This window comes from Anastrepha obliqua, chromosome 1 (assembly GCF_027943255.1).
Source record: "Anastrepha obliqua isolate idAnaObli1 chromosome 1, idAnaObli1_1.0, whole genome shotgun sequence".
NCBI lineage: Eukaryota > Metazoa > Arthropoda > Insecta > Diptera > Tephritidae > Anastrepha > Anastrepha obliqua.
Genome location: NC_072892.1, coordinates 72,493,560 through 72,508,538, shown reverse-complemented (window position 1 = coordinate 72,508,538; position 14,979 = coordinate 72,493,560). Strand labels below are relative to the sequence as shown.

The 14,979-nt window shown below is 37.1% G+C and overlaps 1 protein-coding gene across 1 annotated transcript in view; it reads right to left on the bottom strand.

The window, feature by feature from the left end:
* The window catches only part of LOC129235339 (IDLSRF-like peptide), a 78,835-nt gene that overhangs the window by 24,001 nt on the left and 39,855 nt on the right, over window positions 1-14,979 (bottom strand). The window contains exon 3 of the mRNA XM_054869135.1: window positions 7,096-7,294. Within this exon, the coding sequence (XP_054725110.1) occupies window positions 7,096-7,294 (199 nt within the window). The remainder of the gene's footprint in view (window positions 1-7,095; window positions 7,295-14,979) is intronic.

Sequence of the window (14,979 nt, the reverse complement as noted above, 5' to 3'; positions counted from 1 at the left end):
TAATATCTTCTTAACCAAACAATGCTAATGCCGTGTTATTTTTGACATTAATTAAATTGCCTGAATAAATTAGATGAGGTAACACACAAGATAACACAAAGTGTGTTTTTCTGTTTTTAATAAAAACCCATTACTGCATTCATTCTAAGTCATAATAGCCAATAGCGAAATTACAATCAGGAAATAAAAATTTAACTAAATTTAAATTTGAAAACTTTAATAAAATAGTACAGATAAATAGAAAATTGGAATTATCGCCAAAATTTGAAGCTTCTTGTCACTTACAAATGGTTTTCCACTTATTTCTAAAAATATTGTTCATCGCTAGCAATATTTTTTTCCCATCTTTTTGTCAGCATAAAAACTCCCTGTAACAAAAAGCATCTCGTGCTTTGAATCCAACAAAGTTTTCGCTTTTTAGAACTAGCTATACTCGGCCACAGGCCAAACTTTTGGCTATTAATTAGCCCAAAATTTGTTTGCTTCTAATAAACATGGAAACATGAAAGTTTGGGGTTTGAAATAATCACTTTGAAAACTTTCGCGAATCGTAATTGACTTGAATAGACTCGCTCTTTTCTCTTATGCTTACAATCTGACCAAAAAATTTTCGAACTCCATCCGTGGATTGATGATTTTTTTGAAAATCTGTAAGAGTTCTATGAGATGCATCTACTGCTTTTAAAATAGCTATGATGCACTCTCCTGGCCATGGATATTTTCTTTATAAACTTTCAGCAAATATATTTACGCCACGGTCGCTAAGCCCTTTTCAAAGAGAAATTGAATTTATTGGGCGTTTGGCCGAGCCACCGCGCTTTTTAGCCACTGTTGGGTGGTACTCTCTCCATTGAAGAGAGTACTGGCTAACAGCTTCAGCACGCCTTCTAAGACATCCTCCTGGTACACTTTTGCCCCGGTCTTAACCCCTTTTTCGAAGACATGAGGATATGTAGCGCCTTTACAAGACACTCCTCACCAAACCATTATGGAGGCTGGATGCTGAACCCTTGAACAAAATTTTTTCCGTCTTTAGAATTTTTAGCATAGATTTTGTCATTTTGCTGATTAAAAGCTTCTTCAACAGTGAACATTTTCTCAGTCGACCAGTTGAGCGACGGAAGGCTTTCGTGTGGAGATCATCTCTAATTAGTCTTGACATTGACCTGGTCGATGCATTCATTTCCCTGGACATTAATTTCTTCCTTCTAAGTGGATTTCTGTAAATTCTTTCTCGAACGGCTTTTATGACTGCACTGATTCAAACCACGCGAGAACAACCACTTCTTTTTCTATTTGTTATTTCAGATGTTTTAAAAAAACGATTGATCGTACGGTAAACAATATATATATATATAATTGGCGCGTACACCCTTTTTGGGTGTTTGGCCGAGCTCCTCCTCATATTTGTGGTGTGCGTCTTGATGTTGTTCCACAAATGGAGGGACCTACACTTTCAAGCCGATTCCGAACGGCAGATATTTTTATGAGAAGCCTTTTCATGGCAGAAATACACTCGGAGGTTTGCCATTGCCTGCCGAGGGGCGAAAAGTGTTTTTCTTAGTTTTGGTGTTTCACCGAGATTCGAACCTACGTTCTTTCTGTGAATTCCGAATGGTAGTCACGCACCAACCCATTCGGCTACGGCGGCCGCCCGTACGGTAAATAAACATGTTCGAAATATTAAGCTTGTTCAGCAATTCGTAAAACTCACTTGTACGTTCTCGCAGTATGCATTGCAGAATTTGTCACAGAATTTATGGCAAAATTAAGTATAGCCTCTCTTTTCCAAGCGAGACCTTTTTTATTTAGTAACTCTTGCTAAGTTAATGAGGCTCCATCAAGCGGATGAAATCGCTTTCAGTATTTAATTTAATTTGCCTCGGCCGTACTTTGGATGCGTAAACTGAAGTTGCATCAACGCACTTAAAAACCGGAGCTGTGCTGTGGAAATGCAAAACCCAGAATTATTGTTTCGCAGTAACTAAGACGAGAAATTTCATAACCATTGATTATGGGATTAAACCACACGGAAAAAAATCTGCATGAAGGATGCGAATCCTTACTTGGAGTCCGTACGCAGAGCCCACTTACTTCGGCAGCTTGTACATTGGACTTGGATACAGATCTCACCCTAAATAAAAATTGCCATATTACAGCTGAAACATGGCTCAACAATCTAATGTTCTCATTTTTATTTGGCAGCACAAGCGAGATAAAAAAACTTATGCAATTGTCTCTTTCTTTTTTGCGAAGTTGCCCACTTACGTGTAACAAGTGCAAAAAAGTCCATTTGTACACATCTTGAGTTTTCATTATTCACAGTTTGTGAGCGTTCTTCACAGAATAAAATAACTTCTATAAACTTCTATAACTTCTGAGTTGTATAAGAAAATAACGAAATACAATTACTAAGCCAAATCCATTGCAGACGCCATCATGGCACAATTACATATGTTCAGGGTATTGTAGCAGTTTGAACTCTTACCTATCCAGAATCCATCTTGACATACTTAACATTTATTCGGCGACACAACCACCTATTCACCTGCCATCTTCAACTCTCTCATCTACCACCCCTCTCCCCTTGGACCAATTCTGTCGAAACAGTATGTTTCTTCGACCAAAGATTAAATAAGATTGACGATGACTTCACCGTGCCTGGTAGAGCTTGCCTGACAAAAAATATATATTGATAATGGTGAATGACAACAATGTGAAAATGGGCTCTGAAAAACCAAACGCTGTGTAGTTATTGAATGAAATTTGCGAGTAAGATGGTCTAATAATCGAGAGCTCAGTGTACCCTCACAAGTCTTGCTACAGAGCAATTTGGATCTTCATAAATTAAAATATTACTTGAAACTAAATCGACTATTTCTGCATTATATGGCTCAGAGCTTTGTGGCTAAATTCGCCTAAATATAGCTAGAGTGCAAAAGCCATCTAAAAATAAAAGCAAGAAATCTAATATTGGAGAGCTGTCGAAACAATGTTTAACAGCGAACTTTTAACTTTCATCTACGATTTGTAGTAATTACATTCGGGTAATATGGGCAAAAAGTTAAAACTAGTTCAATGTTACTGGAAAAGTACTCGGCATGAGCTTATCAAGCATAAAACAATGACTGTTAAAGATCTTACTGATATGATCGGAATATCAGAAGGATCTGTGAAAACAATTTTGAAAGACAATTTGGGCCTACGAAAAGTCAAATCTCGTTTGGCACCGAAAACGCTCAATTTCTTGGAAAAAAGTCGTCGCGTTGATGTGTGTGAAACAATGCTTTCAGACTATCAGGACAAGCTCAAATGCATCATTACCGGAGATGAGACTTGGATTCATGCTTACGACCCTGAAACAACCGACCAATCAAGCGAATATTGTGCTAAAGGCAAGGCCAGACCGAAAAGAGCACGTCAAATTCGTTCAAAAATAAAGGTCATGATGACAGTTTTTTTCGATTTTCGTGGTGTGGTGCACTATGAATTCCTTCCACCTGGCCAAACTGTTAGTAAGGAATATTATTTGAGCGTTATGCGTCGTTTACGTGAAGCAATTCGTCTAAAAAGACCAGAATTATGGGCCAACAACTCTTGGTTTTTGCATCACGATAATGCACCGTCTCACACTGCACTCGTTCTTCGTGACCATTTCGCCAAAAATTCCACGCATATCGTTCCGCAACCACTGTATTCGCCTGATTTGGCTCCGTGTGACTTCTGGCTATTCCCAAAACTCAAGAGACCACTCCGGGGAACGCGTTTCGATTCGACTGAGGAGATAAAAGCTGAATCGAAGAAGGTGCTGATGGCTATACCGGAAATGGACTATTTGCCATGTTTCGGTGATTGGAAAAATCGTTGGCATAAGTGTATTTTATCGGGAGGGGATTATTTTGAAGAGGATGAAATTGATTTACAAGAATAAATAAAGATTTTTTATTTTACAACCAAATTCCCGCTACTTTTGGCCCACAGGATATATCCTTAAAGAGTTTGCAATTATATTTAAATAGCTTAAGTTCTGAATAAGAAGTTATGACCCAGCAAACCCATCTCAAAATAAAGCAATTACTGACAAAGGTAAAAGCTTTGTGCATTAGTAACGTAATTTCCTGTGAAAGGAAGTATGAAAAGTGTTGTATTCCTTAAGGTGAACTGGAGAACTATTTCCTATTTTAGTTCTTGTAGACTTCTACGTTCATTTTATGCAGATTTTTGTTATTATTATTATTGTTTGCTTCGGCGCTGATTATGAGGCGTATAGTGCCGATTTTTCCCTAAATAATAATCTTTGTGATATATTTCTATGGTTAGGTTAGGTTGTGGTGGCAATCGGTCCCTATGACCAACTCACTTAGACCTCACAGGTCTGTTGTGATACCACTGTGCGACACGGGAACCTTGTTTATTTGCTTTCGTGAAACCATTTTGAGGCTCTTATAAAGCGCAGGATTGGTCTAATCCCCGCGCCAGATAGTTCTGTAAGAGAATTGAGAAAGTGTTTACCTAGACAACCTGCTCTGATTTTAGCTAAGGTTGGACAATTGCAAAGGAAGTGCTCTACTGTTTCTTCCTCCTCCTCATCTCTGCAGCTTCTACAATATTCAGGGGAGAATACTCCTAGTCTCAAGGAATGCTTACCAAATAGCCAGTGGCCGGTGACACAAGCTACGACCTTCGAGATATCTTCTCTTGAGAGGCTAAGCAATTCCATTGTTCTTTTCTTGTTTATTTGCGGCATAGTAGCCTGGCTGTTACGCATGTATCTTCGTCTTTCCATGACCTATTGGCTTCTTGGATAATGTTGTTTTTTACTATTAATTTACTCTTTACTGAGCAGCTTTACAGTTTCCCTCAATATCTCTGTGTCCCGGAATCCAAATAAGGCTGACCTTGAATACGACGCTAATATCATTTAGGGCTGCTCGGCATTCCTGTGCAACCTTTGATCTTAGTATAGCCGCATTCATTGATATATTGATATATTACTATAGTTTATATGGCGAATATTTAGGCTCATATAAGTGTTTTGTACTTTTTCCCACTTGTTCAAAAAGCGCTCAGGTACACAGTTTAAAAATTATTTAATAGATTAAAAAAATGTTACTTTGCAGAGGAAGAAGCTTTAGGAGCTCTACTATGGTATTTATATTTTGAACATAAATTGGTTTCATTCCGCCACTAGACAATTAATGTATAAGCAACAGACAAAGATTAAAGGGAGAAGAAGAAGGCCCCTACCCAATTCGTTATACAAACGAATCGGAAGAGAAATCGAAAACTCACACACTGCATGGCAATAAGTCGAAAAAAGGCGGGAGAATTCAAAGACGATACCTTTTCTGTACTTACTTCGATTACTTACGCATCATTCTTAAACACGGTCGCATTTACAGTATGCTGCGTTACAAAAATTTAAATGGTACAATCAAATCTATAGTTATGGTGAATACGAGGTGCGTATCGCGAATTTAGAATTTTCGCAGGTTACCAAAGCTCAATCATCTCATTGGAAGTTGCCGCACGAACCAAGACCGAAAAAAGCGCGCCAAGTTCGGGTGCCTATGAAAGTTTTGCTTACCGTTTTCTTCGATTGCAGGGGCGTTGTGCATCATGAGTTCTTGTCACAAGGTAAAACGGTCAATAGGGAATATTACCTGCAAGTTATGCGCAATTTGCGCGAAGCAATCTGCCAGAAACGCCCGGATTTGTGGAAGAACAAAAATTGGCTCCTGCATCACGATAACGCCCCTGCTCACACATTGATGCTTGTGCGCGACTTTTTGGTCAAAAACAATACACTAATGATGCCACAGCCACCGTATTCCCCAGATCAGGCTCCTGTGACTTTTTTGTTCCCGAAACTGAAGAGGCCCATGAAAGGACGACACTGCACTATGATTAACGAGATAAAGACGGCATCGAAGGAGGAGATGAAGAAGATAAAAATAATAATTTTTTTAAGTACTTCGAAGATTGGAAAAAACGTTGGCACTAGTGCATAATATCTCATGGGGATTACTTTGAAGGGGACAAAATAGATATTAATGAATAAATAAATAATTTTTGAAAAAAAAAACACAAAATTCGTGATATTTTTTGAACACACCTCGTATGTTTAACATGAACAATGACCCGAACAATTTTACACAGATTGCTGCAGCAGTTAACTTCTTGGACCCACAAAATAATTGGCATCTGTGGCGGCGTTTTATTACGAATTGAGTTTTAAACAAATATCATAAAATTTGAAGACTCGCCATCGCACTCTTTGCTTCTTTAACAGCCACAGAGGAGCTCGCCACCTGTGGGTGTGCTAAGCGTGCAATTATTCCAATGAGCACAAAAAAATGATTGTAACCCGCTGGGCAGGGTCAATTTAAAGAACGAAGCTACTTTCTCATACATATAATAATACAACAAATATAATAATACAACAAATATAATAATACAACAAATATAATAATACAACAACGCCTCCGCAAAAAAATGAGCGTGTATCTTTTTTACCACTGTTTCAATTTTGTTTTTTTCTTTTAGTGTCTGCTTTTCTCTAAAATATGTATTAACCGGTTGCCCTACTCTGTCGGGGAATAAATTGCATTAAAAAAGGTATTACATTGTCTCGTTTTTCTCTTAGCATAACAATCTTACTTTCATATTTAATTTAGTTTGCCATATTTTTGATACATTTACAGCATTGAAGTTCGAAAATAAGGCACAAGACAAAAGGTAATATAATATTTTTTCTCCAGTTTGCCATAAATAACCCTCATACGCCATGGCGTCTGCTAGAATACCTATTGTTGAAGGTATCTGGCATAAAAGGCGGCATAATTGAGTAACCATTTGGGACTTTGTTATTTACTACAGTTTTTGAATTTTGTTTGCCGTAAGCAGAGTTGGAATGTTTTTGTGTGCTTGTGTATTACCATATTAATAATATTTATATATTCATTTATTCATGTACATGTATTTATTTGCTTTTTAGTCTTTATTCCCTAGTAAATATTGTGTGCCCGAGTCACTGCATCATCTACTTAGTATTACCAGGATTTTATCTGCCTCCACTGTCGCTCAATTACTCACCTCATTAAATGTAATGCTGCGCCGAAATCTTCAATCGTCTGTGATTCGCTCAAGGCTATGGCAACTTTCTCCACGCCACCCAAGGGAGCGAGCGCGTCACGTGCCTTACTGCCGAACAGCTTTTCCAAATAATTGGGGCCATGTGAAGCAATTAGACTTTGCAGAAAAGAGGCAGTCTCCTCAACAGGTGGGCGTTTAGCTGAAAGCAAAAAAGAAACAACCACAGGAATGGCATGAAAATTTGTCTAATTTATTCACGTAAAATACAAGTAAGGCAAATGGGTACATGCCAAGTCGAACCTAATAAAATTATTTTAAGTGCGAATAAAAATATTAACGTCTTTTTAAAATCGTTTCCATGCACACTTTTCAATGACTTATAACTAACTTTCACTCTTTTTCGATATCTCTTTCCATTCATACCTTCATCTCTCTCTATTCCAACAAGCAGTAGTTCTCGTCGCGTATAATTGAAAATATAAATTAGCGTAAAATACATGGTAAAAATCTGCTCGATTCCAGGTCAAAGCCATTAAAATGTCTTGCATCCGTATGGACTTGCAATTACACCGTGTACTAACACCCCTCAGTAGCGCACTACATACATATATCTTTGCTGTGCAATCAACGTCTGCTGACATATAAATACATATACATATCTAATTGTAATACGTGTATGTAGCTCCTGTCTGAAACGTTGCATCCTTCTCTTCACTTGAAGTATCATCTGCAAGGCAACCTCTACAAAGGCGTTCATCGAGTATGCTTCACTGGCGGCGTTACTCAAGTATACTAGGGCGGTAAATCTGTATATACTCTTACATACATATCCAGCAGGATAAATATTCATGTTATAGCAATAGTGCCGTAACTAAAAGTTAAGTGCAGACAAGCAAGAAAAGTTAAAAGAGTACATTTAAAACATGTCAGGTAGGATTGCAGTTACTTTTCAAGTTGAACAGGTATCAGATATGTGCAGAGAAAGGCACAGAAATCAAGAGACTATACGAACAAAATCAACAAATTGACGCTTGACAGCTTTTAGTGAAAGTAAACTTGCCATGACAAAGTTAAATGAATAAAATAACAGGCTAAAATTTTGTAGAGAGAAAAGATGAAATTTTGAAGAAATGTAAATTCGAGAAATACTTAACTTAGAGTTATTTTTTATTTATTTTTTAAATTAAAAACAAGGATAAACCTATTATTTTACATAAAATGGGAGGCAAAAGCTTCCTGACTGGGCTTACAACTCGCTTCTCTAGTAAAGTTAGTTTGACTCGAAGAGATAAATTTTCGAGAACTCATTATATTAAAAAAATATAAAAAGTTAGATCCAATAAAACAGTAGAATTAAGAGATGGAAATGGTAAGTTAATCGAAAACAAAATTTCGAAACTTGTAAATTGTTTTTCAAAATTTCATCAAACTTTGAAATACCGATATTGATTTTTGACAGTTTTTTCGCTGAAGTGTAGCATTTGTTCTTCCACAAAATACAAATACATGCTCGAATGGAAGAAAAAAGAATCAAAGAGTTGAAGAATGAATGTTTCAATGTTTTACCGAGACGAAATATTTAGTATGTTTGAGGGAGGCTGGTTGGCGAAAATAATGTTCCTTAAAATATTAAGGTGTGGTAATCAGCTAACATGGTGAACTCGTGAGTGGCACAAAGATCAATCAAGAGTATAACAGAAGAGTACTTGTTTAGCTTAGCATAACCGGAGTTAATGAATCTGTGATCGGACAGAATATATATATATATATATATATATATATAATTGGCGCGTACACCCTTTTTGGGTGTTTGGCCGAGCTCCTCCTCCAATTTGTGGTGTGCGTCTTGATGTTGTTCCACAAATGGAGGGACCTACAGTTTCAAGCCGACTCCGAACGGCAGATATTTTATGAGGAGCTTTTTCATGGCAGAAATACACTCGGAGGTTTGTCATTGCCTGCCGAGGGGCGACCGCTATCAGAAAAATGTTTTTATTAATTTTGGTTTCACCGAGATTCGAACCAACGTTCTGTCTGTGAATTCCGAACGGACAGAAACTTCCTTTAAATACAGAAATAGAGTGTCTTATTCTCACTTGGTCTTCTCTGGCCGTGTTTGTAAACCCACATGTCTGCTGTACTTAATGGTACGCCTCTTACTCTCCTCCGGATGACACTTTTTTCAATTTCACGAATTTTCAATTTCAAGTCTTTGATTAGCTTAAGGAGAGTGAGGGGACCGATGCTCATATTTGAACTTCTGGGTGAGCTTTTTCATATATTTGAGGTTTGTAGCTCATGAGGTTTGCTAGCGCCCATAAGCGGGGTACAGAAAAACATCATTGGATAAATTTATTGAGCCTTGTGGCTCAGTGCCTCGGGAAGTCGTTCTTATTGGAAGAGCTTGATGTGACCCGTTGGGTCGGTACGGTTTTCTTTTTCTAATGGTCTTGTATATTTGTAGTTAAGAATATAAGGAAATGTTATGTTATGTTATGAAATGGATTAAGAGATAAACATTCAGTATTGTGTGCCTTTGTGAAATTATATCTCCAGTAGCGTTGAGATAGAGAATTTGTGCCGAGCTCTAGCAGGCAATAAATTGGCTAAATCACGTTATTAAGGCAACAAATCCTGTTATTTGCAACATACGTTTTTTCATATTTCATTATTGTAAATTCGAAAGACAGCAATATAGATGAAAATTTAAAAGGCTATCAATTTTTTTGTGTTTTTTATGAGTTCCCGGTGGAACCTGTAATCCCTATAGGACGCGTCCCCTGGTGTTGGAAAGCGGAACACCTCCCAGAAATGGGGAATAACTATTTCCCACCATTTTACATCCAAAGGGGGAATAAAGCTGTAGTGGTCCCACTATTAGTAGTATTTATATCATCAAAATGATTAATAAATATTATTTTCCTCATTACTTTGACAGTTTACTCAGAATCGCTGGTTTCTGCTAGTCTCTGTAATATAAGATGAACTAAATTTGTGCAAAGTGATTTTAGCTGAACGGATGGACTAGCATATGGTTAACAATATCCCTTCTACTATATAAATAATATCTAGTTCGGGTTGAGTTAGATTAGAATAATGGCAAAGTGACTCAAAGCCCAGAAAACGGCTAAGTGCCGGATGTGTTATAACCAACAAACGCAATTGATTGAGTTCAGAATGGTGTAAAGGTTATGGTTGGAAAAAACCTACACAGAATTATCCTCCTGTTGTCTACATAAAGGCGAGAGCTGAAGACACTCCACTATCTTCCCATTATTTTCATCTCTAGGTAATCAGTAATCAAGAGCAGCCGAGAAGTAATTATTACCAATTATTTTAATCCTTCACTCCTTTTTTTGTTTTCGAAAAAGTGGCACCTAATTAAAAACTTAATTAAAGTCAATGAAATACCGATCCTTTGGCATTTTTACATATTTTTAGCATCTAATTGCATTTTAATTTAACTGATGCCACAAAGCTTCATAAAAATAAAGCCATCCGCTAACATGCCCATTAAAATGGCAAAAAGTCCATCGCACCTGCGTTGTAGTATTTCATAATAAAATTCCCAAAAAAAGCAAATACAAAATTAAAACGAAATCGGTTTCAAAGCACATATATAAATGCAAAAAAAAAGATTAGGAACGGGACGAAAAACAATTAAAAAAATATAAAGCAGAAATTTACGCATTTTCGTAATTTTCATTTGCGGCGCGCCTCAATGTATTCTTTGTGTTTTTCTGTTTTTGTGGGTACCTTTTCAACGCGCACATTATTTTGGTGTTTGCTGACATAGAAACGCTTTGTGCGAAAAGTTGTTGTAGTTATTGTTGCCTTTTTTACTTTTTCCGTAATGTTTTTTCAGCTTTTGGTTTTTTTTTCATATTTATTTTAACAAAACATACCCAAATGTATACAGACATAATCTAGGCATTTGATTTTGTATATCCTTGCTTTGCTTTCATTCAATACACGTTAATTGAATAACGCACGTGCGACTAAAAAAAATTGCTTTAAATATTCCATCGTGCCAGAATTGAATGCGAGTGAAAATTTTTAAAAGCAGTGCAATACTGGAGGAAAATTGCTCTGTAAACCTTGATACGAATACATACATATGTGCAAGCTTTTGTCTACATAAACTGCAAAGAACAATTAGGAAATTGAATTCAAAGTTTGGCTCACCTGGAATAGAGACTACGTAAAATCGTATACCAATTGTGCTGTGTATGCTGTGCAAAAAAGGGTGGCTTTTAATATTCCATAGACGCTGACTTGCTGAACAGAGATGATTGGGAATTTAATACCGTTTTAAGCTCTACTATTTCAGATATTTACATCCTAATACAGGGTGGCTGATGAAAGCCGCTACCAAAAAAAAATTGAATAACTTTTTTTCTTTTTAAGTTATCTGTTCCATTTTTGTTTTAATGTGCAGATTGATCTTTAAAATTTATTAAAATGGATAACTGGGACACGCAAACAAGAATTTGGATAGTCCGCCGCTATCACGCACTGGAGTCCGTAGTTTTGGTACAGAGAGAGTACAGGCGGATGTTTGGCGGCGATCCCCCGAGCAGATGGACCATAATGAGACTGGCGAATAATTTTGCTGAGCAAGGAACAGTCGCAAGAAGGCCTTATCATCGAAACCCACCAGTTCGGACGGAGGAAACGATCGCTGCTGTAGCTGCAGCTATACAAAGCAATCCAAGGGTTTCAACAAGAAGCTTATCTGCTCAACTTGGTGTCAGCCGACAGTCTTTGCAAACAATAATGCACAAAGATTTAGACTTATTTCCCTACAAAATTCAAATGGTTAACAAACTGAATGCAGCAGACTTGCCGATTCGCTTGGAATTTTGCCAGAAGATCCTGCAAATGGTGGAAGAAGACCAAAACATGTTAAACTGCCTTTTCATGTCTCATGAGGCCCATTTCGATTTAAACGGCAATGTGAACAAACAAAATTGTCGAATATGGAGTACTTCTAACCCACAGATACTCCACGAGACGGAATTGCATCCTCTTCGCGTGACAGTGTGGTGTGCGGTTTCTTCACGCTGTATTGTCGGGCCTTATTTTTTTGAAGAAAATGGTCCCACCGTTACGGTTACTGGAGACCGTTATTTGAAAATGCTGAAAGAATTTTTCTATCCAGAACTACGCCGAAAGAGAATTCCTTTCAACTCTGTGTGGTTTCAACAAGATGGGGCAACGTCTCACATAGCCCAGACTGTTATGACAGAGTTGCGACGAAAATTTCCCAATAAACTGATTTCAAGAAACTCCGAATTTCGTTGGCCCCCAGGTCGCCTGACCTTACTGCATCTGACTTTTTCTTGTGGGGTTTATGTAAACAAGAAGTTTATAAAACAAAGCCAACAAATTTGGATGAACTAAAACAATCCATTCGGGCAACAATTGCGGCTATTCCTGTCGCAACTCTCAAAGCAGCAATGAACAACTTTTTACTAAGATGCCGCACTTGTGTCAACGAGCATGGGGGGCATTTAAATTCAATTATTTTTAAAACTAGTTAAGCTACATTTAATAAAATTTAATGACCTTCAATGAATTCCATACACTAAAACAAAAGTTATTTGAGTTTCTTAATGTAGCAAAATTCATCAGTCACCCTGTATTTACAGGTGGCTCAAAAATGGATTCTGGAATAGAGTCTGGCATCTTTTTCGAACAACTTCCATAGAACGAAACCCGCCTCACGATTTGAACGACTAACCCGTAATGTCGGTTGCAAGGACTAAATACTGTTGAAGCCGCTATTAGAAGAAACAACTTTCTATCATTTGTGTGTCATGTAGCGCTTCGAAACCGGTCCCTACCAATCTATCGGTCACGCATAAGCCCATTCGGCCATGGGGAGGCATCCGAGGCATCCTAGTAATTTGGTAAATGAGAAGGCAGATCAGTGTGCGAGCTTAGAGACTAAAAGAAGGCTTATGGAATCGGGTTCATATAAGTCCCGCTGGGTTTTCCGTTTTCCAATATAGGCAGAAGAGATCTTTTGACAGAAATGTATACAACCCTGTGAAACATGGAAAAGGCTCGGTCATATGCCCACCAACCTCGTATGCCTGCATAACGATTTCTATATGAGTTAAAAATCGTAAAATGCCAGAATTCACTCATACTTTGAAAATTACCTATACCTGGAATAACTCACAACAGACTGCTAAGCATTTTTTCATGAACTCTTGTATAATCGCGCTGAAAGAGTTGTTCCCAACCTTGGTGCAGACTTTCCAAATGTCGTCAAATGAAGTAATGAATAATCAAACTGAATAAGAGAGAAGGAAACGTGCTGAATGCTGGCTCTGACGTAAAAAAAGAAAAGTGTTTACTAAATAAAAATCTACAATAACAACTCTGATAAATATCACAGTAAACAAACTAACTAGCTTATGCTAAAATTGTCGTACAGTACATTATACTATACACACTTCTGTACATTCAGATACTTTAACACATACACATCTGTTTTTGTAGTGGAAGTCCAATTGTTGTTCATGTATAACCTCTCGAGGTTCAAATTTATTGGAATTTCCATGTCCCCAAATTTTTTCGACAATTCTATTTTGTATTTTGTATAGCATCTCTTGAGTTTGCTTTTTTTAGTTTATGCCCTCAGTCGTTAAATGCAATATACATTTTGTTTGCACCTTCAGGGAAATCAACAAAATACCACCGAACTAGATATTTTTAAAATCTACATATGTATGCATGTATGTGTAAAAAGTTCTAACACACGTATGAATTGCAGGAATTCAAATTTGGAAAATTCAAAAAAAAAATGTCGCTAAGAGGGAAGGCAGAGGTTTCTTCTTTATATGCGTCGGTTTGTATGCTTAAAGTAGAGCATGAGAACTTGTTGTTCCAAGTGATCGCTGCGGGCAAGTAATGCAAATACTCATATAAATGCAATGAATGTATATTTCTACATATTTATCGTTGCAGCCTTGTACGATGCAGAAAAAAATCAGAACAATTGGCAAAAATGTTTAGTTCATTATTGGCCTTGATTTCAGCGTATGGTAACTAGTTTCATATTGTCTATATTTGTACAACTCGAAGGCATGAAAAAAACAAGGAAATCACTGCTAAACTTACAAGAACCCTTTTAATAAAAAAAAAAACTATGGAAATCTATTTTTGATATTGTGGCTTAAACATTAGATCAAATGAAGGGTTCTAACCGTTTTCCGCTAGACGTTTTAAATGAGATATATTTCAGGGTGTCCAGTGGCAGCGTTAGATTTTAAATTTCTCCCTAATCGCTGAACGTATGAGATCGTAGCGAACCACCTTAACTTCGTTGTTCGTTGGGGTTATTTTTAAATTGCTTGATTGACATTTTACGAGATATCTACCCAGAAAGTAATGGATTTTCCCCTCCCCAAAACTAATACGTTCGGAAGCTTGCAATTATCTGGTCAAGGGAAAACCTCTTTTAAAAAACAAATATTCTATCACTTGGGATTCGGGCCCCACAGAATTTTAATCACGCATATACTTTTTCGGCTACTTCGGCTAACATAAATTAGAATTATCACAAAATTTTTGCTTGTGGTACAATATGGCAAGGTAGAGCCGTATTTTTAAAAGTATAGAAAAGGGATAAAGATATGGGAGTGAGAGAAAGTGATTTTCGCATGTCGAATGCAGTACTTTGGTGGATGAAATGGCTTGGTAAAAAAATTCTAAATTTTTATCTAATTTCCATGACCCTTCCATTAGATCTCAGATTCGTGTTTAGTGGGAGCTTGGTGCCAATTTTTGTTGAGGCTTTTTGCATTTCAATAAATTTCATCCTCTTTTGAATTTTGCAATTTCATTTTCAGAGTATCAAAGAAATCTGCAATT